The following is a 26,316-nucleotide window of genomic DNA, read 5'->3' as shown; positions in this document are numbered from 1 at the left end:
CAGTCCACCTGTCATGTACAGATCAAATTCAATCCAAAGGGGTACAATTTTCTGTTCAATGAAAACACTTTCATTGCTTGATGATATGCCATCCTACAAGAAGTCTTTATTTCTACATTAATATTTCCCTCTACTCTCAGCACGCAGGTCATAACATCGCTCAGTACAGCAAAATTTTCTTTTTAATGGTATCACAGAGGTTATAATCAGATCTTTGTTGTTAATATATAAAGAACATTTCTGCAAATGGGTTTTAAAAATATGAATATTCTCTTCAGCTTTGTCTCAGAAGTGTCCTTGGTTCTGCTTATAGCTGATTATTTTGGGTGGCATTAAGACCGTGCAGGAGTTTTACGTTGCCCACTCAGTCCCTCTCAATATATACCGCTGAAATTACAGCACATACAAAGACAGCAGAGAAACAAATCTAATTTATTCTCATTCTCAACTCAAAGCCAGCTTGTGAACTCTGCGTTTTCTGTGGCAGCATGCATGGGCTCACATGAATCTCACTAAATTAAATATTTTACATGTCTTGTGAGGCGGTAAGGCTGCCCTGCCCCTGGTCTCTTCTTGGCACACCGCACACCAGTGTGTGGGTTTGTGTGTGTGCCTGTGCCCGCTGCCGACACTCTGCACGCCTGGTACGGGCACCCGGGCCCCCCTGGATGAGCAGAGGGGCTGCTCTGACAGCAGGAGGCTGGCAGAGAGCGGGAACGCTGCCCGGAGCCCCAGGGAGCACCTGAAGGGCGCCGGGGGACGTCCCGTCGAAGGGCAGCGGCTCGCACCTCTTCTGGGGGGAGCGGGAGCGGCGGGAAGAGGGAGGAGGAGAAAAGCCGAGGAGAGGGGCTGAGGAAAGCGGGAGGGAAGCGAGCCGGAGTGCAGAGGAGGAGCTGAACGCAGCGAGGCGGCGGGCAGGGCTCAGTCGGGCCGGGAGCTGCCAGCCGGAGCGGGCGGCCGGCGGGGGCAGGTGCGGGAGCCGCCTACAGCCGCAGGGCGGCGGCCGCCCGCGGGGCAGGGGCTCGGCTGGGCGCTCCGCGGGCCCTATGGTGCGGCGGCGGGACCCGGCTGCTGCTCGCCGCCTTCCGAGGGGGCCCGCGGAGCGGCGCGGGGCAGCGCAGCCCGCCGGCACTCGGCTGGCATGAGGAACCTGCCGATCCTCCTCCTCCTCCTCTCCCTCAGCTGGAACTTGGGCCGGGTAAGTCGGCGGCGCTCAGGCGGAGCAGGTGCGGAGAGTGCCTCGTGCGAGGGAGCTGCGGGAATTGTGCGGAGAGCCGCGGGCGTCCCCGGACGGGGATGGGGCAGAAGGCGCTCCCCTGCCGCACCGGGACCGAGGTGTTCTCACGGACACTGCTGTAAAAATCAGTCAGAACACGAAAATCTTTGAGGTGCCATCCGTTTACGCATTTTTAAGCGTTGATCTGTCTAATCCCTGCTTACAAATAACCTGCTCTTGGGAAGGCAGGGCGATGCATGTATCTGACCGGCCCTGAGTGAGTGACCTCGGCGTTTGTTCTGGGGTCCTGGGTGTGTTTTGGGGCACGGTCGGGCTTGAACCTCCCCATCTCCTCAGCCTGGAGAGGTACGTCTGGAGGCAGCTGGGCTCTGTGCTAGGGCAGAGTGTTATGGTTCGGCACACGTTCCGTGTTTGAAAAGTGATGTTGCATTGCCTTCGAGCACGAATTTATGCTGTCAAAGTAATCTTCGCTATAGATCACTGATAGCGGGAAGCCTGCAGTTACCCCGCAAGTGTGAGAGGTCGGAGTCACTGATTTTGCAAGTTTTCTTCGTCTCTGATTTACTCTTCATTTGTTTAACATCTCTGTGCAGTGCAAACCACCCTTCTCAGACTTGCTAATTATAACACTTTTTGATGAGTAAGAGATCTACTGCACATTTGCAATCGGCAAAACTTTTTTTTTTTTTTCAAAATCTGTTATGAGAAAGGAAAATTCAGATAAGTCATTATGTTTACTTAAGCCTTCTATTAGAAATAGGAGCTATCTGGACAGCAGATACTACACAGCAAAATGATATCTTCAGTTTAACTCTGAACTTTGTCTGGTAACTGCTAGAAATCCTTATTTAAGGATCTAGACAAACTGCTTAGAAGAGATCTGCTTGAAAGCACAGACTAAAAACAGTCATAATATGGTAAAAGGAGGTAAGGTTCTGATACTGTAGGTGATGAAAGGAGAATTTTGGAGAAGATACATTTATGTGTGTTTTGTAGCAGCTGCTGCTATGTGTATGGGCCACCGCACTGCATTTTAAACAGCTGTGCACCTGACTACTGGGAGCCTGTAGGACGAGCAAGTTCTCAGTCCTAACTCTGGGTCCAAGGTTCCTGGATCTACCATCACATGTTAATTAATCATAGCCATTATGAAAAGTTGTGTCTGATGAATCATAGACTATTACCAGATTCTGCTATTGTCTCCTGTAAAAGGAGGAAAGATACCACTCTTCTTTGTAACTAAAAGTGTGGGGATGACTGAAGTACACATATTGATGTTTTCTTTCACTATGATCTCTGAGAATCCAGATGATATTAGCACAGTTTTCAGTGTCTTGCTTCTCTCTCCCATCTTCATCTCTGTCTCTTTCCATCAACATAAATAACCAGAGGCAGGGCCGTAAGTGAGTGAAGGGAATATGATTTTAAAAATACAGTTTTAAAAGGAGGGCTTTTTTCCCATGTAGCACTTGCTTGAATCAAACAATCATGCTCTGAAACCTTCAGGAGATAAAGTATACATGGTGGAAAAAGGAAGAAAATCAAAATTTACTATGTCAAAGATAATACAGGTTGACCAATTTTCATGTTCTGTCACTCATATTAAACACTGAGCTTCCTGACTTAGTAAGAGCACACACTTTAAAAAAAAAAAAAAAAAAGCAAATCTGTTTATTTTTTTGCTTCAGTTTAATTAATTGATTTTCTGGAGGAAGGGAAGCAACAGCATTGGTGAATTCACTACATAGTTAAATATTTTTGTGTAAGTGACAGTTGGCCTTGGAATGCTACAGGAAAGAGTCATTGAATGCTCTGGTGCATTACTTTAAGATTTTGTTCTGAAAAGTCTGTATGTGAGAAGCTAAAATGGGCACTGATTGTGCGTGCAAAATGCCTAGCACATACTTGGGTAAAAATAGCATCAGTTCAAGTTGTGGTTTTCACTATCGGTAGTTGCATCCTTCATATAGTGTTTTGATTTGTGTTTCAAGACCCTAGCCTCTTTGTTAATTTGACACAGGTGAATGGTGTCCATCCAGAATGCAGATTTCATCTGGAGATTCACAAGGAAGAAGCAAAGTGCAGAGAACTTCTAAAGCATGCAAAACCAGTGGACTACAAAGGTAAGAAAAGATAAACTGTAATGCAGAGAAAACTAGAGCATCACATTTTTCTCTTTACCTTCTTTGCTAGCTCAGTTGCAGTTGGCATATTTATCTGTACTGTGCATATAATTTATATGTATTCTGGAAAACGTGCAGTTTAGCCTTAAAATTACAGCTGCAGCAAGCATGTGGTGAGAGCTGTACCAGGCTAGGCATGCACTGGGTGGGACACTAGATGGGAGAAAATATGTGCTCATGCTTTAGGCTGTTGCTGCTAGTATTTTTCACAGGCAGAGGAGCTGCAGGCTGGTGGTGATAGGAAAGAACAAGTCTGAGGAGAAGCTAAAAGCATTGGATCCAAATGTCTCTCTCCAGAACTTGTTGAAAAATACTCATGACAGGATCACTGGGTTTACCAGGCAGAAGATGTTGTAGGCTGAAGATAACATTCACCCCAAGAAGACCATAATCATACAAAGGAGAAATTGGACAGTAGTGTTACATTTAGGGAATGAATTTACTATGTTACAGTAGTGTTTTTATTGTCTCTGCAGATACAGCCAATGGTAATTTGAAATAGAAAGAAAGAGTCTATCTTTTTTTTTATTTTATATATATGGCTCTGGGCAGCCTGGTCTAGTGGTTGGTGACCCTGCACAAAGCAGGAGGGTTGAAACTCGATGATCTTTGAGGTCCTTTTCAACCCAGGCCATTCTATGATTCTATGATATATTTTTTATGTTTACATTTGATCTAAAGGAGAGGCAGAACTTTGTTAAAAGTTTGGGCTTTTTAGTAAAGTTGGAAGTTGGTGTTTATTGAATTTCTGAAAAAACTGTTTTTTATTTTTTTAAACTAGCAAAAGTATTAGTGTTTTATAATTGGTTATCTTTTGTAAACCATATGCCAGAACATATGAGCAGTAAGCAGTTTTTATACCTCTATGGATGAAAAGAGTAAAGTTCTTCTTGGAATGGTTTATTTGCATCTGTTACTTGCCCAGTGCTCCTCTGGTAAGACGTAAAGTATTGAAGGGAAGGGTGAGTTTTCAGCAAGGTGCAGAAAAAGAGGTGGGGGATTTTAGATCTAAGAGCAACTGCATGTTCTTAAGTCCAAAAGAAGATTTTGATTTTTGCAAAGTAATGTCACATCATTAATTTTTTGTTGTTGAACACTTTAAAGATGGTTGGAAGTATATAGTTTCAAATTAGTTGAAATGCCTCATTGGTGTCGTGCCTTTTTCTCTTGTAGTCCAGGTACACGTCATCTCAGAATAACTGGGCTCCTTGGAAGACCGCAGCTCTTGCAGTGCAGTAGTTTCCCCTTGGCTCTGTTAGGTGATACATAGTGCATTTGTTTTTTCATAATCTGTTTTGAATTCTGTCTGAAGATGGCTCTGGTACCTCAAGGATCTGCCATCAGCAGTGCCCTTTGAGTGTAAACATGTCTTAAATCAGGATCCCTTCTCCACCCCTCATCTTGATTTGAAAGCGTAAATTCCTCAGTGCATATTCTAATACCAGTTTATGTACAATAAAATAATTATAAGGATCATCAGTAGTTTGTATTTTAGTACAAGCTATTTTTGATTAATCCAGAACAGCAATTAAAACAATTATAATAAAAATGGATCATTTACATTTTATTTATGTGAGTGATAAGGGAGATGGCTGTTACACAAATAATATGAGTGTCAAGCCAGATGGAGAAATAATTATTGGCCTGCTTAATGAATTAAATGATGAATTAATAAATGCATTATTAGCTGTTTTAAGGCTTTTGAAAGTCAAGCTTTCTTCAGGATCCATTTTTGTGATCCAGATACTATGTTGTTCCAAGGGAATCCTTGTCATACACACCAGTTTTATTTTGGGTTTCCTTGAGGCAGAAAGAGCTTTTCTGGCAATATTTCTGCCAGAGTGGGGAAGAGGGGGGCTTCCTGAAGGCAAACTGCTGTGTAAGAACTCTGTATTTTGGAAGAAGACTGTATGTCTGACGTTGTTGATTCAGCCCTGCAGGTAGAGATAATGCAGCAGTGGAAGGATTTGTACATTTAATTGAATGCCTGGCTTAAACAAATGGCATATTCCACTTCACAGGAGATTGGAATGAAGCCCCTATTGTAACAAACCCTTAGAAACTGTATGTTTAATACAATAGAATATATCCTGTGCTTCATGTTATAGATACCTTTACTAAGAACTTGTTCAGAAGAGTCTATGTTGAAAGTATCCATTTGTGTTTCCTAAAATATTAATTCTCTCTGTGTCCTTATTTTCCTAATAAACTCTGTATTCATACAGGGATGTAAGGAGTATTAAAACAGAGACATGCAGATTGTTGCAGCTATACTCTGACTGCTGATAAAGAAGAGTTACTAATGAAAATTGGCAAGCTGGAACTAGTCCAAGCCCTAGCTCTGCACCTAAAACTTGTATTGCACTTGAAACATAATTCATTACAATAAATCCACAAAACCCACTTCACTTTTTCCTGAATGAGAAAGATGGTTGTACAATCCTTGTCATGCTTTTCTGCCTTCAGTAAATGCTACCTGCCTAACAAAAGTTGCAGTGAAACACTAAGTTCTGTCTAGGATTTGGAAATGAAGGTTCACTGGGAGGCTTCAGCCCCAGTTAACAAATTATCAATTATAAAAATTTTTCTCTTAATTTTCAGAGGCGCTAAGAAGCCTTCACATCTCTGTGTAACATGCTCCAGAATTTGACTGGCATGCACCACTAATGAATTTTGGAGGCTCTGGGTTTTATGGGACGGGCAGTTTTTCCTTTGGTCTGGACAGAAATTGCATAAGGAATACTGTATGTATACTAATGATTCTCAGCTGTGTGGTAGGGACACATAAAGGAAAGGTTTAATGACAATTACTATTTTTTTTACATCATGAAATGATGCTATGGTCATCTGCCTCATAACATGCTGTGGAATTTCACTGAGTAATTTTTATAGTGCACCTAAAATCATTGGCTATGGAGTCCACAGAGACCTTGGTTACTTCATGGTTTAATAAGGCAACAGTGGGTTTTGCATGGAAACACTGGGTAAATGCTCTGTAAATATCCTTTGAACAATGTTAAGGATGTATTAAAAGCACATAACTTTCTACTTCGCACCCTTTGGGGGAATTTCAGGCATTAGCCTCTCTTCCATTGGTGGAGAGCATTACACTCCATGTAGGGGAAAAAAGTCACTCTCCAGAGATCTGCGTCAGGACCTTCGCCTGTGTAGTGATCTCTAGCAAATCTAGTTGTTTATTTAATGAAGACTGCATTAGCTTCCATCCACGTGTGTCTGTTCCTAAAATTTGACACCTAAGGTATAGATGTACCTAAGCTGGAAGCCTAAGATGTGGGGTGGGTTTTTTTGTTTTCTTGTTTTTGGAGGGCAGATGATTTCCATTCTAAATTGCTCTTAAGTTACGGACCTTGAGTTTCATATGTGAAAACTATTTCATCCACAAAAACACATTCCAAAATGTGTTTTTGTGAGACCTGTCTGCCAGACAACATATTTATTTTTAGATATGATGTCTTAACACTGAGGAGAGAATACAGGTGGAAGGAGAAATGGCTTTGGAAAAAAAAGTTAAACCATAATCTTATCACCCTGATTACACAGGTGGTAGAATTTCATGCAGTGATTTCAGCACCAAATTTCTCTGAAAGCTCTTCAGGATGGTGGGGTAAATATTCTAATGGACCAAAAGTTAGTTTGTCTAACTAACCCCTGCTGTTAAGGTTATTGCTTCCGTAAGGACGGTGCCTGTCTTGCATTCCAAACTCACACATACACACATGTGTAGCTCTGTATTGCACAAATGAAGGAGTGACTGTAACTATGCCAACCTGAAGATTACCCTCTGACTTGCACAAAGCTGGGTGAGGTCTTTCTCTTGCTGTGTGAACAGGAACCTCTGCAAGGTTCCCTCTTTCTTAATCCTCCGAGTCTCATCATTGTCTTCTGTCAGTTTGTGTTTGTTTTTGCAGCTGTTTTCTCTGTAAGGTGTGTTGGTAGAATCATAGACTGGCTTAGGTGGGAATGGATCTTAAAGATCCTTGAGCTCCAAACCCACTGCCGTGGGCAGGCTTGTCAGCTCATTAGTTAGGGTTACAGTTGAGTTAGACTGCAGCATTGCTTAGAGTTATCTGAGGTATCATTAAATGTAGAATGTAATGATAACTGGACTATGGAACTTCTTTCACACAGCACCAGTAGCTCTCGTTAAGGACCACTTGAGCTTTTTCGGGTCCGGGCTGCTGCTTTTCTAGCTGTAGTACACACATGCTACATTTTGGTTCACACCACTTTTCAAAAAATTTAGGGAGCTGAGAAGTCTGCTTTGAATGTTTGGTTACTCATGGTTTTTATTAGTTGAACCGTCATTGTTAATGGAACCACATAAAACTCTGTCTATAGTTTTACCAAAATCTGGGCTTTGGTGGAAGTTATACTTAATTATTTCAGAGTAGAAAATAGCTGGCTAGTCTTAGGAGGAGCTGGACTGTAGGTAAGAAAGCACTTTGAATGAAAGAAGGTACGGGAAGTGTAGTTTACTACTGAAAACCAACGTGTAATAAATGACAAACACCAAGAAAATATGCCAGTCAGCCTCATTCCAAATCCCACATCACGACATTACTGAGAGTGACAGTAACAAACATTTTTGCAAAGAAGGGAGGCAGCAAGTGGCTGCTGGTATATTCTGCAGTTTTGAAGGTCTAAAATTTCTGTGCCCCCAGATAGTAAGTAGAAAGTAAGCAGTGGATATTAATAATTGGATCCCTGAAAAAATAAGTTATACAGCTGTAAGGGAATTAATTTTGCTCTTTGGAAGATTCCTAAAGAAATATCTGCCCCATATAGTTTTGAATTTGAGTTCTGGTAGAGACATCTTCGGCCATGGCAGGCTACTCTCCATGACATCCAGATACCATGAGGAAGCAATCCTGAATACGAAGGCTCTAACAAATAGTTCCTAGATGAGAAGTAATCCAAACTAACATAAATGTATAGCTCCAATACTTTACTTTTAATATTTTCTGGTGAACTTCATACGAAAACAAGATCGATATTTAATGCTATTACAGCTTTGACTATACTATACTATATTTGACTATACTGTAATTATTTTTCCAGTAGAATGGAAAATTATTTTCATATAGTGAGATGGGAATGCTGTCTATTTGCACAAAAACATGTGCTGTTGTCTCCAAAGAACATTTTAAGCAATTGGAAAGTGAGATTTACTTTGTAGAAAATTTGAATGGAAATGTGTTTTCTTTTTCAGCATTTTTGTTGTTGTAGCTCAAAATTTGCATATTTCATTACATTACTCTAAGAATACAAAAATTACCTTAAAAAATAAAATTGACCTATAGATTTTTGATTTTCTTGTGGGCAACTGTTCTTCAGAAAGGAAGTGTACTTCTTAAATGTTTCATTAAGTGAAGACTTGAGTAATCCTCCTAGAGGCCTCAATAACACCATTTTTAATACTCCTAGTAATAGGACTGGCTTTTAAAAATCTGTAAATGGCAAACATCTTAGGTCAATAGGAGATCAAAATCTATTGTTTTGATGTTGTTTATTCTGCTTGACTAGTTAAATCTGGTGTAGCATGTGTAAACTTCCAAAGTTCTGCTTGCTGTGCATGAGTCCTTTCTGTTGATCAGTAATTTAAAAAGTTTACATTCACATTTCCTCTGTTTCTGACTAATCAGAGCTTGTATACACTGTGCACAGTTTCACAACAGTGTTTTAGTTGAAGACAGGCGTACTGGAGGTGCTTCCGGACAGCTTTGCAGCCTGTCTTCTCACATACACAGGAGTGTGGTTCTGCCTGCTCCTGGGCCCTGTTCTACCCGTAGCCATGGAGCAGAGCAGGCTCCAGGCATCAGGCACCTCCTGGGGGGCATCAGGCCATGGGTGGGAGTCAAGATCAAGCCTGCTGCAGGGAACTAGGGTCAGGCAGCCCTGTGACCAGGCAGGGCCACAGCAGTGGGTCAGGGCCCAGGTGGAGGCAGGCATGGGCATGGCTGTGGGGAAGCTGAAGATGTGCATCCGGAGCACAGCTGAAGGCCCAGGCCTGAGTGGGGATGGGATCCTGGTCGGAAGACTGGGGTATCCCCAGCTGAGGCTGCTCTGGGCCACTGTGATGTGTTCAGGTTCTGGGCAAAAGTGCACGGAAGATAACTTTAACAACGTAACTTAGAGCAATAAGGCTTTTGCCACTGTCTTCTTCCTACTACCCCTTCAAGCTGTTCTGCTGTTTTCTTTGCTTCTAGTTTGCTAGCTCATTGTTTCTCAACCCCCTCCTTTTCCATTCTTTCTTATTACTCGTATTAAAAGGTAGAAAGAATTTCATTCCGTATATGTTCATAAATTCTCGTGGAGCCTAAATTACATGCTGCGGCGTTCAGACCTACAGTCTGGAAAACATTGCCCATAAGAGGTGAGATTGTTTCTGCTTTGTCAAGCAAAGTACAAAAATCAAAATGTTTCCCTGCTTGAAAAACAAACTGTAGACTAGATGACAACTTTCTGGCAGATTTTCAAAGGACTTTCACTTTGTTTCATGTATCACAAACACTTAAGTTTTAAAAAATGCTAAACCTCTCTTTGAATTGGCAATTTTAAAATCCAAATGCAAAGTGCCACCTAGTGGTTATTATGTGCATATGATGTATGTATGTATATATATGTACGTATGTATGTATATATATGTACATATATATACATACAGCATTTTCGAGTGCAAACCCAGTGTTACACTGTAAGATGTGAAGAAGCATGTGTTTATAAGCAAGTTTATTGCTCAAAGACCGAGTGTCAGTGTCAACGGTTTATGGGCGTTCAGCCCAGTTCCGTGACGAATGGGACGGGGGACCCATGGGCCCACACCCCAGGAAAAGGGAAAAGGGGAAAAGGGTAAGGAGATGGCCCTGAGAGCAAAGAGCAGCGGCAACAATCTGAAGAGAAACAAACTAATTTACTAAATAAGATATCGGAATGCAAAACAACACACTATAATACAATATAATTACAATTTAAGCTGATAAATCCAATACAGAGAGAGAGAATGTCCCAAAATCAAGGTAGGCCTTACTCTACTACTGACGATAAGACGGCTGGAGAGCGAGGTGCTGCCAGGACAAGAGACAGGCGGAAAAAGAGATGAGGTCTCATGATCTGCGAGTTTTTATCTTTTCCCTCTGGCCGGAAAAGGTAACAGAGGAGGAAAGTACCTTGGGGAATGTAGTAGTCCTTCTCTTCTGAGAACCAGGCACATACACTACATGATGTTATGATGTGGAATACCAATAACCAAAAATCATAAAACCATGACAGTCAGACAAGAGGATGATGAATATGGCTATATGGAAACTGCAAAAAATGAGAAGCAAAATTTAGTTTATAGTCTTTTACATTTCCTTTCATTATGAGATATATCACAAGCATTAAAGACCAAACATTTAAATCAAGTAAATTATATCTTTTCCACTAGGTAAGAATATCATCAGCAGTATCATCTGGAGGAAAAAGAATGAAGAGCAAGAGAGTAGTGACACAGTACACAAGCTGATGAGCAAGTCATTGAGAAATGGTTTTCTGGGAAGACCGATTATTTCCTTGGATATTCTGATAGTGTCTCACCAGGGAAGTAAATGATCGAAATGAAGAGGTTGAAAAGAGTTTGTTATATTCAGGGTGCAAAAGAGTTGTACTAGACATCATGGAAATAGGAAAGAACCTTCTTTTTTGCCTTCGCTAGCTTTATTAATAGATAAAGAAGGAAATGAAGAGAATAGCAGTAGAGATGTACTCAGAAAAGTTAGGGAGCCAAGGCAAAGCAAGACCTGGGCTGGTTTTATATGTTTATATGTGCATATTGGGGTGAAAGTACAAAAACATTCAAGGCTTGAAAGTTTATTAAAGCTGGATACAAACACAAACTAAATCCATGGATGAGCGTGAAATTATAGAAGTGAATTTAAAAATACTTTTAAGTAATTATAATTAAAAGTTTTTTTGATTAAATATAAATATAGAAAATTGTAGAAACTATATGACATAAACATTGGAGTGTTTTAAGTTTTATTTAAAATATGAGATTTTCTAATAAGCTTTTAAAAATATTACTGGAATTATTGGTAAAACTAAAACTTAAAACCTTATTAGTTACATAGAAATGCTTTATGTCAGAATTCTTTAATAGTCTTTGGAGACAGTAGAAATCAGGCTATGTATGTGGGAGATAGGCAAATCTTCCAGATAATGAACATACCAAATGATTTTCTGAAGTGTGGCAGAGTTGGATAATATTCCAGAAGTCCTAACACTGAATGAATAAATGGCTGGACAGAAAGTAATAAAGAGCAACTCATTAAGCCAGATACTCTGTGCACAAAGACACATTAAACATACCCCATGCCTCACCTTTGTTTTCCAATTGTATAGGTATTTGTAGTGCTACAGGCTGCTGTATAGTCACAGGCCAAAAACAGGTAATTGTAGGGAGCAATTAATCTGACCAATTTTCAGATGTTCTAGAATGAAATCAATCATGCTTTGTCACCCTCTGACAGTATTTCATGTATCTCAATGTTAACTGTAAAATGAGACAGTGGTGAAGAGCAGTATCTACTTGAAATCTTGTGAATCCATCTAGGTCTCCATTTTGAATTTTCAAAGTCAGTGGGAAACTAACTGCAGTTTTCAGTTGTGTGTGATTAACAATGTACAGTGAAGGAAGGTTGGAGTGGAAAAGGCAGGCTTATGGAAGTTTATGGACTTGTTCATTATATCCTGCCTCTGCAAAACAGTTTTGGTAAGAAAATGATATATGACTGCAATATTGTTAAATGTATGTAGTAATTGGAAGGGGAAATGGGGAAAGGTGTGAGCTGAGAGCCCAGAAAAGTGTGTATTGTTTAACAGTTATACTTCTAGAGGCCTAGCAATGCGGCATGCAATAACAGGAGCATTTCAGCTTTCAGCTGTAGACCAGTTGTCAGAATCACACTGTAGTCATTCAGTGAATATAAATGCTTCTAGGACATTTTAGCAGTTTTCCCAGATTTCCTGTACAATAATAAATACACTTGTAAGTTTACATAAATTGAGGCTTAATGCTCTTGGAATTCTGATGACAGACGCTCAAAATTCACTCTGGTGATTGTTGATGCGTTTGAATGTATTCTTCTGTAGAAATGCATCTGTTGTGTTATTCTATCTATTTGGTTGAAGGGGTACAAAAAACTATCATTCCTTTATAGTAAATGTCTCTAAAGTCCTAAAATACCAAGGAAGAGCTGAGGTAAAAAGTATATTCCCTGAAAATTGTTTGTGACTTGTAATGTTTTGAACATCAAAAATCTGCATACTGTTTTACTTCCTACCAAGCAATCTTCAAGATGTGATGCAAATTGTGCTGATTGATCATGGTGGGAATAATACTAGGACCACCGGATTTCTTCTTTATGTTAAGTGAAGCTTGAAGAAGAGTTAAGTGATTTGGTTGTTGGGTTTTTTGTTCTTGTGTTTGTGGAAAAAGTTACTAATGGCACTCCGAGGTCCACACTGTTCAGCTGCCTTTTTAGCAAAAGCTTTGCCTAGTGCATTTAGTAGCATGGTACAAATCGATAAAGGTGTCTGAGGTGTTTGCAGATTACGATAGCACATCCACCATCTTACAGAGTGCTTACCAAACAGAAGAGAAAATTTGTGAAAGTAGACAGCTTTTATGGGTGTGCATGAATGCTTTGATGTCTCATCACAGCTCTCACTTGTTACTGAAAATTGGGGTGAAATAAAAAGGTCTGAAGTCACACAAGTTGCTGATTATTATTGTGTACTCCAGAACTTGTTTATGCTGGCTCAGGCAGTACATCCATCCAAGTTCTGAGTGGTGGCAGATGAAGAAAACTGTTTCTTTGTCTCTCTGATTACTTGTATGTGATGTTGTTGATGTTGTTTCTGGCTTTAAATCAATTGGAAAGGAAGCATGACCTGATTTGGCTAGAGTTTGCGTTCTTCTGTTTTGCATAAGCCCTACTGTTAGATCACAGGAGTAAGGCTTAATTTTAATCCAGTAATGCAACTCAGGAAGCTTAAGTTCCATTGACTTCAAAGAGTGTTAAGATGACTTGCTCAGATATGAACCTTATTTTTTAAATTATATATAAAAGGAAAAGTCTGCATGGCCTTAGAGGTAGCACTGCTAATGATAAAAAAAAGCCACAAATGCCAGAGGGAGTATAAGCTTATCTCGTGAGCCAGTTCTTAAAGAAATGTGTGGGCCAGCTGCAGGGGTAGGGGGGTAGGTATGCTGGAAAGGACAAACTCTGTGGGATTATCAGGAAAAAGAAGGAGTGATTATGAAGATCAAGTAGCTCTTACACTCTACATCAGTCACTAAAAACACTCATTCAGAAGCTAAGGGCCAGAAACCTGCAAACAGTTGTCAAAACGATGTTCTCAGCTGGTTGTAGAGTACAGCTGGAAAGAGTGCCACTCTCACATTTCCTAGCCCTAAGTCTCCCTTACCATAAAGTAAAGCTGAAAGAAGTCAGAAATATTGATCTAGGAGTCAAGAGTTATTAAATGAACCAATGTTCATGATATGAAAGTAAATAGTCCCCTTTAAAGTAATTGGAAAACTTGACAAACCAAGGTTTGTCAGCATTAAGGAAATGAGAGTAGGATTGATTAGAAAAAAAAACAAGTACCTACTGTCTAGATTCTGCAACTAAATTAACAACTTCAGACTCTCTTGGGAAGAAATTAATGTTTTGAGGATGAAATTCCTCTGAACATTTTTAGGAGTCTGCTTTAGAAATAAATGAATGTAAATGAGACAGCAGTGCATTCTGTGGAGATGAGGTGCTTGATGTCTTGAAAGGCCAATCAAGAATACTTAGAGGTCAAATTTGCTCTAAGTACAGTGGATGAACCTCTGTGCTCAGACCCATGTACTTCTGGAGGACATCATGGATACTCAGTGCTACCTTGCAGTCTACTTTGGAAGAAACAACATATTGTAAAGTTGCCCACAACCAGTTTGTAGCAGTGGAAAATTATCTGTAAGGTAGTACAGAAGATGGGAGATGGAATAATCGAGAAATACTTATTTGCCCTTTTCTTACCTGCCCATCAGCTGCCATTAGAGACAAAGTGACATAGTGCATAAAGGGACTTGCCATGGCAAGCATTATAAAACAGAAAAAAGAAGTAGGTTCTTTATTACAAGTAGAGTAGTAGGTGATGATGGCAGGATGTAGGAGAGGATCTAGCTTATAATGGAAGCTTATTTGGGTTTCTAGACCATGTTCCCACTTCATGTTGTCTTACGCACCCTATTAATTGAAATGACTATGGGAAGATGTGTAATGTAGGGAGCGCAATAAACTTGTTGCATACCTTTTGGGATAGAAATGTTGACACAATATACAAGGCAGTGGAGGACAAGGCATTACATGTAACCTACCCACACAGTAAACTTTGTGAAGTATTGCTATTAGTAATCTCTTACTTTTGACGTCATCTTCCTGAATTCATTTGGAGCTGTGTAGTTCTAAAAGGAGTGAAGAAAGACTCACTCTCCATGAGCAAGTGATTCCTCTGGAGAACATTTATGTGGACATCAGCATGGGGAAAGTCTTCACAAATGCTATCTTTATCATTCCTTAGCATAACATGTTTTTGATGAGACATTTTGCAAACAAGTATATTGATGGAATTAAAAGAAGTTGATTAATCATTAGACTCTTATGATTCCCCAAATATTTTCAAAGAAAATATAATCTCTCTGGCTCTTTTTAGAGTCTAATCTGTCTTGAAGTACTCATCCAAATCTTCCATCGAGTCTTAGATGGTTATTAATAAGGTAAATATAGTGGGTGTTTAGAACCAGGCTCAGCTTTCATGTCCATTACTGTTGGTTTTGTTTCAGGATGTGTTGGAGTTTGGGATAACATCACCTGCTGGCGTCCTGCAAAGATTGGAGAGACTGTTACTGTCCCTTGCCCAAAAATATTTAGCTTTTTTTCTGGAAAACCAGGTATTTCAACTTAAAGTATATTTTTTCTGGTTTCTTTTTAGTGTTTGATAAAATAATGTGTTAAAAATGTTGATTTGGAGCTTAGCATTCTAATTTTTTTGAGTTGCAATAATCGATTTTCAACAGAGCTGTTCATGATACATCATGAAAAGACCGTATAACTGTCTTTGTGGTCCATCTGGTATTCTTTGATTTAGGTGCTAAACACATGTAAGTTCTGATACAGTGCAGCTCATCAAAGCAGTAGACATTGCTTGCTCTTCCTGACCTGTTTGCATTAATAATTAATGCAGCTGAACCTGACTGCCATCTTTAACTGTTGCCATCAGATTACATACTGGTTGTTCCTTCGGTGCTTAGGACAGGCACTCTGCCTTGCCTTCATGAGAATTATGAGCTAACATTAACACATAATAGCTAAAAATTGTCGCTATTAAGATTTAGGGGAATTATTATGAAACCTTTTATGCTGCATTTTAATGAAACTTGAAAGGAGCTCCTCAGTGTCTAAGATTTCTAAGACTATTCTAAGTCTGCCATCCTTTGCACCATTTTGTTGATATATATTACTGCAGTTTAATTTTGCTCTTTACCTTTTCAGTGGGGTTTTAAAAATAGATGATGCATACATAGCTTTTCATGTATGTATCTCAAAATGTAGCAGGAGAATTCTCATCCTTGTTGTTCAGGTGAGAAATCTTTGTCATGAAAAAGTGGTGAAAGATGCAAAACTTGATATAGTGATTTAATTCTGTCTTTGAGATCTCTATGGAGACGTTTATAAAAATAGAACTTTTTACATAAAGAATAACTTGAGATATGACTAAAATATCTTTGTTCTCAAAGCTGCTGATTGAGTCTTTTTCCAGTGAAAAACTGATAACTAAAATGATCTACAGATCAGCAAAGGTTTTCATTCATGGAGCTGGTGAATCTTGATTAGTTTATCATGGGCAATCTAAACGGTTTATAAAGGGGAAGACTTGTAATCTTCACTAAAACTTATGAAATCTATGAAGTATTCAAATTACTCAGTAGAAGATATTAGGGCCCTAGCATGAGACAAGGCAAACCAATAAACATTACAAATTCTTAATCAGAATTAAATCATGCTTCTTCTATTTGCCAAAATCTAGAGCATGCTTACTCTTTGTGGAATTTGGATGTTTGATATTTATCAACTGTTAGTATCTTACATACAATAACATTTTTTTTCCTTATGAAACAACTGCAGTAAATATTTAAGTGTAAACTCTTCACAGTGCTTTAAACCCTATCTCACTTGGACATGTGATTATCAGGACTGAAACGTCACTTACTTTTTATAGTTTGCTATAATTTGTCTTGTATACAGCATTTTTCATAGCTACCTGTTTATTGCTTGCTTGTGGAACTAATAGGATAGTTTTTTTAGAGGTGCGTGTTCTATTAAGAGAACTTCTAAAATCTTGTGTTTCTATAATTTGAGAGAAGGAAGACATCTTCCATGACTGGTTCAAGTACCATCTAAGTATCTCAGCATGATTATAATTTATGTTCAACAATATATCATTTATTTAATTTATATACAGTACATTTCAAATTTGTTTGATTCTTTTGACAGGAAATTATCAAAATATCTTTAGATGAGAAATCTAACTTTATTTAGCCACGTTAGTGAGATTTATTTTTTATTTTCTTTTCAGGGTTTAAAGGAATTCAAATTTTTCTACAAGGATATTTACATTATTTTTTCTTGAAAGTCTTCTAAATCACAAACAGGCTTTTTAAATATCATCAATTCTTTAACGGATTTCTTAAATTAAATTTTGAATTTAAAAGAATAGTTGTGATTCATATGCATCTGTACAGGCTAGGGACTGACCTGCTGGAAGGGATCTCTGCAGAGAAGGACCTGGGTGTCAGGGTGGACAACAGGTTGGCCATGAGCCGGCAGTGTGCCCTTGTGGCCAAGAAGGCTGATAGTATGCTCAGCTGCATTAAAAAGAGCATAGCCAGCAGAGTGAGGGAGGTGATCCTCCCCCTCTGCTGTGCTGTGGTGAGACCACATCTGGAGCACTGTGTGCAGTTTTGTGTTCCTCAGTTCAAGAAAGACAGGAAACTTCTAGAAAGAGTCCAGTGTAGCACCACAAAGATGATTTGAGGCCTGGAGCATCTCCCTTATGATGAAAGGCTGAGATACCTGGGGCTGTTCAGCCTGAAGAAGGGAAGATGGGTGATCTTATTAATGCTTATAAATATCTAATGGGTGGGAGTACAGTGGTTGGGGCCGATTCTTTCAGTGGTGTGCAGTAGCAGGACAAAGGGCAACCAACACAAGCTGGAACACAGGAAGTTCCATACAAACATGAGGAAAAATTAGTTACTTTGAGGGTTACAGAGCACTGCAACAGGATGCCCAGAGAGGTTGTGGAGTCTCCTTCTCTGGTGATATTCAAAACAAGCCTGTATAACCTACTGTAGGGAATGTGCTTTAGCGAGGGGGTTGGTCTAGATGTTATCTGGAGGTCCAGCCCCTACAATTCTGTGATTCCATGATCTCATCCTTACAGCTTTAGGAGAACAGGTTGTTAATTTCTTCTGCAATGATCAAGATTATAGTGTAAGCACACCACAATTAATTCTCCACTTCATTTTAAATGACTTTTTTTTTGTAAATCATTTGTATTATCCTATAATGCTTCTGTATTACATGACAGTGTAAGTATATGAATGTCATGCAGTTTTTCAGTGATGTTTCACATTAAAATATATGTGTCAAATTAAGTTACATGTTTTAAATCTGGAAAATCCGAAACATTAATTGCATGGAAAGATGGTGTAGAAATACCCAATGCTTTCCATAGAACATTGTCTAACTACCTTTAAGTTAGATAGCCTTACTATACTTACAGAAGAAAAAATTTTATCATCTTGAGTACATAGAATCTTTTTATTGCAAAACTGCCTTTGACGCAGTTCGTGCTTCTTTTAACATATTCCTCTGCTCTGCCTAATCAGAGAATCTTGATGTACTTGTAAAATGAAGACACTTTTGAATGTATAAATAGGTCACATTTTCCTTAAAAAATGTCACATCTGTCCCAAACTACAGAATTGGTCCTCTAGTTCAAGAAGATGCTGTGGTTTGATCTGGAGGTCTGATTATAAGCTAGAGAGGTTTTGTGGTTTGTCAGTCAACCCTTTGTAGCATATGTACAACTTTCAGCTGAAGATGTTATACAGCAAAGTAACTGAGGAACAAGATAAAAATCACAAAAGTTTTAGTTTGGAATGTATATAAAAACACGTTTGGTTATTCTTGACCTAAGCTGATCTGTGACACATTGATTTGCCCCTGGGTGATGGAAAACAGGCATCTTCGAGTCAGTTGAAGACCAGTAATAAATTCCAAACCATAACAGTATGTTATTAGAAATAGAAGCATTGTGGATATAAAAATTGCTGTAAGAAAGATGAAGGGCAGTTGCTCATGATTTAAAGTTGTAAGAGTAAATTATAATAATTTTAATGACTTTTCTTTAACATCAGACTATTCAGTTTTCCCTTTCTGAAGCTGTTCCATATTGGATGAATGTTAGTACATATTCATTAGATTAAGGAGTAGTATTGTAGGTTGCCCCAATCTAATTTGAGTAACTTTGTATGGGAAAGAACTCAACATCTTTTCTCAATTCCAATCAAAAAACCTTTTCTGAAACTGTTCGGAATTCCTTTCAACCATACTTGCACATTTTCTGTAGCTTCCATAACTACATCAGTGACTGGTTCAAAGGGTAAGATTCAGCATATATATTTATGTCATCATTCTTCCACCTTTCACATAGTTCAACCTTTAAAATGCATTACAAACTCTACTGCTGTTTGCTGTAGTAGTAATTCACCACTGTAACATCTAAGAGCTTTAATAACTCTTCAAGAGATCACTTGGTATTGCCTTCTCGGAAAAACTTAAATAGCAGGTTAGAATAACTCTGACTTAAATTACTTTTCTGTCAGATTAGCTTATCTGCAAGTTATGTTCTTTATAAAGTGAGCCTAGAGCCTCCTTCCAGAATGCTTCAGACAACATAACAAAGTATTTCAGGCTTTTGCAGATGTAACAGGAATAGCTTTTGTACCAGAGCAGAAGCCTGCCATCACAACTTGGAATATTTCTTTAGTGCAAAGGCTACTCAGAGCAGTAGTAAAAACAAAAGAAAAGTTAATGAAGACCATGTGAGAGGAAACAGATGAGTTGCTTTAACAGGAGAGTTAGGAAATAGAGTATATTAACAGCATGTTTCCAGAGGATAACAAAATTAGATTGGCTAAACATTCATTGTTGAGTAGCCTTTTGAATCCTCCTGATTTAAACTCTCAAATTTTGCTTTACAGGAAATATTAGCAAAAATTGTACCAGTAGTGGATGGTCAGATATTTTTCCTGACATCTTCAGTACTTGTGGATATAATGACTATGAGGACGATTATAAGGTAGGAAGAACATTATTTCAACTCATTTAAATGCTGATGTTCAAAAGAGCTAGGAGACATAATGTGCTTCCAAATAATTCCTATTTTATTCTTTCAGAATTAGTAACAATCTGTAGACGTTGCTTGCCATGTGCTTGGATTGCAAATGTCATATTAGACAAAATCAGAAATGTAGTATTTTGTAACTATTTGAAACTTAAGGCTGTGATCAGTTGTTAAGTGCAGTAATGCATCTGCATTTCTAATGCTGATAGGGCTTGTGCATGTCTTTTGCATGGTGTTATTTCTGAAAGTTTCTATTATAACAAATCCTAATACTGTAATAAATCTGCTAATAATATATGCACCACTTGATTGCTGGTATGTGTCTAAGTTATCATGAGTAAAATAGAATTAATGTAGGTCATCGGAATTATTGCAGGTTTATATTAGACTTAAAATTGGATTAGCAATTAGAAATGATTCAAAAAGCTGTCAAGGCATCATAAACATAGTACAAATGGAAAAATGAATTTGTTCAGTTTGTAGAAACTATTTCTTGTTCTTTGTTGTTGAGAGGAATACTCTTTCCATGATGTTTTACCTATTTTCTACCAACTTTTCTGCTGACACTAGCATCACAAGATTTTGTTTAAAAGCATGAGACCACAGTGTCAGTAGTTTTGTTATCGTGAGCACATGAAGTAATCTCATTGATAAACATTCTTAGCTGTTTGGGTTTTCCTGAATTGTAGTATGTATATGGAACAGCTCTAGCAGACCTATTCCTGCTGATTTGCAGAGGTGTGCTGGCTTCCTAGGTAAGACATGTGGTTCTTGCCATCTCTTTCTGTATTTTAAAGCCGTGCCTGTAGTTGAACGCAGACAATAAAGAGTGGTTAGAATATGTTGTTTTCCCATCCTTTCTGCAGACACATTTCAAAACATTGGTACGATCTGACTCCTTGGCAACAATCACACATTACTGCTAAACCAGCCTTTTAAAATACTGTCATCAGACTTCCTCACAAGGAGTCAAAATGGGTTACGATTTAAAAAAAATTATATTAACAAATGACAAAATTTCAAGTAGTAAGATGTACTTAATTAGCGGAAGAAGTAGTGTAAATAGAAAAGCAGACCTTGTTTGAAGTAGTTATTGCTAATTTAAAGGAGCAATTTGAAATGCAAGTTGACTGTACTTACAGGAACGAAGCTAGAGAAACTGGAAGTGGGTAGTAGTAGTGACATTTGAATAAGCCTGGTAAAGAATAAATGAGAAACCTGGGAAGATAAAAATCAGAAGAAATGCGGAGAGCAGGTATGGGAAAAAAATGATAAACAAAAGCACAATTGAGAGAATATCCTAGGTGTCTACCGTAGTTAGTATGCAACATAAACGCGTAGCATGTTGCAGGGAGGGAAAGTGGAAGGGCAAGCACTGATTGCATTTCAAGCAACATGGCCTGAGGCCCACTGTCCTCTTTTCTCAAGTATCCGTGTTATCGCTCAGAGGATATTCTTTGCCTGAAGATCATAACTGGTTAATTCGGTGAGACATAACAGTAATTCTTTTTTAACCCTAAAACTGACAAGTCAAAAAAAGAAAACTCGATACAAGAGTGCAGGCATATCAGATGACAAGCTGATCCTGTGCAAATACTATAATAAGGATATGTAATCATTTTAGGGTTTTGGTTTGGTTTGTGGGTTTTGTTCTTGTTGTTTTTCTTTGTAATTAGGGATGAAATTATCAGAATAAAATCTGAGAAGGAAAACAGAAAATGAAGTGTTCAAATGCATCTCGTCATGGGAGAGAATATAGAAAATGCAAATATCATTCAGTATTGAGATTTCAGGAGGCATTTAAATGCCAGCTGTTACACAGAAAGGAGATGTTCTCTTGAATTCAAATCTTATCAGTTAGTGGTAGTATCTTTAAGCAAAAAGCTTTTCCTCAATGTTAATCAGTACATTTCAATTGTATTTGACCCAGAATTTCAACAGAAAGAGTTAAAAATGAAATCATGCCTCTTCAAATAACAAAACATTTTGGACATAAAATTACGCGTGACAATATATTTTTCAGGCAATGTTTGAGATTACTTTCAGAGTTACAGTAAATACAGAAATAATATTATATTATTATATTATTATATTATTAATATTATATAAATTATATATATTATATTATTATATTATTATATTATTAATATTATATAAAGTGACAAAATACTTTTCCTATTGTCTTAAATATTCTTCCCTATTCTTTCCCTGAAGACAATGTTTGCAGAGCAGGTAGAAACTGTCTTTGTTGTAGATTGGTGCCTGTATCTTCCCTACTGAATTAGTTTCCGTTATAAACCCAATTTAGATTTTATTCTGGTGTTTTTTCAGTCTTTTAGGATATAAATTTGTATCTCTAGTTCAAAGGATATATGCTTATTTCTATACATATGTATGTAAAATATGTGTATTTATGTATGTACATATTTGATAATTATTTAATATTATACACACATGCATATATATGTATCTGCATATATGCATCCATTTGGAGCACTTCTGAATATTCTGGAGAAAGTTGATAGAAAGAGATTGGTGAGTAAGTATCAAATGAGTAATTAATTAACAGGTACCAAATTTTTAGGTTGGACTTGCCCTGGAATGAGAAAGTTTAAATAAGATGCCATAAACAGGTCATCTGCCAAGTTCACTGATGCTGTTCAGGATGTGAAGAACTTGACTGCTTTCAGAGTTTTCATTGATTTTACTCAACATTTTGAATATTCCTTGTCACATAATATATATGCAGGCTCTGTAAGAAGACAAATTTTGCTCAACATTTTGAAGTTGACAGTGAGTTGCTGATACAGAATCTTTAGATAGAATGTTTTATTTTGTGTTAGATCTTCCATTTGTAGTCTTTAGTGCTCTTGTCTTTATTTAAAGGTGACCACTTTGATGAGTATGACTCTGATAACAATTAAGTTGTCATCACATCAAATTGTGTATTTAAACCTTTTCATATACTTCCAACCCTTTCCTATAAGAAAATGAGTTACTGCTAACCTTCAGGGTCATCTTTTTGTTTCATTTTGTTCATTCAAATAAGTATATATTTTTTATTATTCTTGTATATTTTCGTTAAGCTTGTGGCACCACAATGGCAAAAAGAGTAACTTGATTTGACCATACTGGAAAAACGTGTCAAGGTGTGTTAACCCAACCCAAACCTCACTGCAACCTTTTCTTTCATGTCGACAATTCTGACCTTTTAGTTAGACACGAGTCCAGGCTGTCCTCAAGAGTGTATAATGTGCTTTGTCAGCATTACTAACACAAGTCAAGCTGCCTAGTGAATGTAAAGGACTGAAATGTGGCCATTTTATTTAAAAAAAAAAAAAAGACTAGGTCAGCTAATACAGCTTTATCTAATCTTAGCATGAATTGGCCTGGCATTTATTAAATCACAGGCTATGTGATTCAAACACTTGAGTCATACAAAGACAGATTTGTGGAGAGGAAAATCCTCAGTGCTGTTAGACGGGATGAAACTATTACAGCACGTGCCTAAGTGGAAGCATCATCTGTGAAAGAATTATCCCATTAGGCAGGTTTCCTGAAGCATCCATTCTAGGCTTCTGCCACAGATAACACCCTGAGTGTGCTACCCCAGGTACACTTCCCAAAACAGTTGGAGTCAAAGCAGCAAGGTCAGGACTGACTCAGACAAACGCTGTCATGAATGTCTATAGTTGCCTTTAGAAAACAGGTGCCACACTACTATCTGTGAAGTGGACCTTTTCCTTGGACTAATGGATTGTTTGTCCTGAGTCTAAATTGAATGTGTCCCTTTCAAGAAAATGTAATGCATAGTTGCTGTCTGCCAGTGCTTTTTTGTGTGCCTGTGAGTCACACTATTTTTGTTTATGTTACATTCTGCATTTTTTGTTACTTTTTCACAAGATTTGATTAGAGACCAGTATTTCTGAAAATGAGCACAAAATTCTTCCGTCATCTTCAAGTGAGAAGAATGGGACATGTATATAAGCTAATATACTCTCCTGTGGGAGCACAATGGGAATTTCTTTTATTATGTGTAGACTGTCAACAGATTAAAGTGAACCGAAAGAGAAAAGTGTTAACGTTAATCTGTTATTTAAAGATTATTAAATACCAAGGAATACGTATTTTATGAGATAGGTATTTTAGTAAATTCTGTGCTGTGCCATCCAAAAATATGAAGAATTGCTTCTTAAGAAATAAGTAGATTGTCCGCATCCTATAATCAATCTCTTTATTCCAGTTTGTATTTATGCTCTTGTAAGCAAGTTTTTATGAGACTTAAGAAACAGCTGCCATGTTGTTGCAGTTAGTTTTGCAAAAGGAAGGATCTAGGATTTGTATTATATTCCCATCTACATTTGCTGCTTTCAATATTTCTAATGCTCTGAGCCAAGTTGATAGGCCCAAACAACTTTATATTCGTTGTGCAGTTCAAGGTTTTCTGATATGGTCTTCTAGTATCAGTGTTTGGACATTATGGAATGTATTCTGAAACACACATTTTAAAAATTTAAGAGCTGATATTTTAATATATTTGCAAATAATCACATCTGTGAATACTAAACTTACATATAGTATTCCAGAAATGTACTAGCCCCCAGAATAAACAAAGTAATCGTCTGTGATGATAATGATCATGCTTTAGAAACACTCAGTTATATCTTTTGGTTAAATAAACAATGAGGTGTTTATTTTTCTTTTACTTTAAGGATAATATCTGGTCAGTAGTGATACTCCTTTGGAGAAAAGAATTAATTCCATTTTGTTGTTGAGCACAGAATTACCCTCCTACCTCTAGAGGTCCTTCCAAACCAAGGCTGAGGTTGAGAAATACCCTGGGTAACTCACCTTTCCTAGGGAGCTTCTGTGCTGTTTCTGCTCTGTAAACAAACAAAAGACTTCAGTCTCCTAAACTTAGTAAAAGTAACATGTAACTAACTGTAGAGGAAATGTTAGCAGAAAAAGTTACCTGTTCTAAGAAAACAAAACAGAAGTGTACATAACAGTAGATCCTACGAAGAAGTTTGTTGAACATAACACTAATTATACACAAACTTGTGGTAATCAAATTTCTTTTTATACGTGTAGTGTTTTCATAGCCCTTTAAAACCCATTAGAATTAGCCATAAAGAAGCATTAGGTATTTATTAGTCTAGAAAACAGTGTGAAAGTCATAACCCAATGATTTTTGTAGTACCTAACCACCAGCTGGCTTGGTTTAGTGGTTGCAGTTTGAATATTTCCCTTAAAACATTAAAAATAAATTGCTGAATTTCAGTTTTGGAATCGGTATTTCTCAGACAACCATGTGAGTATTTTGCAAGGCCACCTGCTTTTACTAGTGTTGTGAAAATATTGATTTTGTTGTGCAGAAATTTTCATGTCATTTCAGTTTCAAAATATCATTTCAACTTCATATGCATGACTTGAATCAGCTTATACTTTGAATAAAGTTACAAAATCTAAATGGGTTTTGATATTTTCTCCTTATGAAAATCTTCTTAAAATCTACATGCAGTTTAGTTTTAAATTCTGTTTTGGAGTCTCCATGCCTTGTTTACACTTCTGTCAGTCTAATTCTTTTTCATTTAATCTGGAGGTAAAAGCTAAATCAGTTAACTAAGACCTGACTGATTATGGTTCACACAGAATAGTAAGGAATAGGATGTGCTCAGATTATATGAAAGAGATTGATTTTCACATGCTGTTTAATTTTGTATTATTTTGTCTTAGTTTTGCAGCAATACACTATGAAGACTCTAAGTGGTACTATGTAAACTATAGTAACTATATTTAGGTCAATGTTAATCTAATTTATTTTCCTGGATTTTGACTGCCACAGCATAGTGCAGAATTTTGTCCTTTGTCTGTCTCCTTTTCTTTAGGTATTTATTAAATACGTAATTTCAGAACATCATTTGCCTTTTTTTTTACTGAATCATTAGGGGAGTCATAGGTCTTACAGGCCAACACTGGAAATTTAAAAAGGAGTATGATTGCATCCACTCAGATAGTGAAGTGCTTCATGCTAATAATCTAAATATTTTACTTGGTTTTGCAAATCATAACACACAAATTCAAACAATCATAATTTTTGAAGCAATGGATTCAGAATGTAATAGTATTTACTTAGCCTTGCAATAGTTTGAGAAGCAGGTTTATCAGTTGGTCTGGCTAGCTGAAAGTAGACCTGAAAGGAAAAGTTTGTCCTCTTAACCAAGACCACTGAGAGCTTATGAATTAGATACCAAATCTCAAGGCATTATTGTGGACAGCTCAGTCAAGAACTCCATGTAGACTATTTTATTGGGAAAAAAAACAACATATAGGATTTTATTCCTAAGGGAAGGAATAAAAATAAAATCATAGAAT

The 26,316-nt window shown here is 37.7% G+C and overlaps 1 protein-coding gene across 1 annotated transcript in view; it reads left to right on the top strand.

The window, feature by feature from the left end:
• The window catches only part of VIPR2 (vasoactive intestinal peptide receptor 2), a 58,292-nt gene continuing 32,678 nt past the window's right edge, over nt 703–26,316 (top strand). Inside the window, exons 1-4 of the mRNA XM_021387982.1 lie at nt 703–1,198; nt 3,258–3,360; nt 15,314–15,421; nt 19,799–19,896. Coding sequence (XP_021243657.1) covers nt 1,142–1,198; nt 3,258–3,360; nt 15,314–15,421; nt 19,799–19,896 — 366 coding nt within the window. The 5' untranslated portion in view covers nt 703–1,141. The remainder of the gene's footprint in view (nt 1,199–3,257; nt 3,361–15,313; nt 15,422–19,798; nt 19,897–26,316) is intronic.

The sequence above is a fragment of the Numida meleagris genome, chromosome 2 (genome assembly GCF_002078875.1).
Source record: "Numida meleagris isolate 19003 breed g44 Domestic line chromosome 2, NumMel1.0, whole genome shotgun sequence".
Classification (NCBI taxonomy): domain Eukaryota; kingdom Metazoa; phylum Chordata; class Aves; order Galliformes; family Numididae; genus Numida; species Numida meleagris.
The sequence above is the reverse complement of the archived record's forward strand: the minus strand, read 5'-3'. Positions and strand labels throughout refer to the sequence as shown.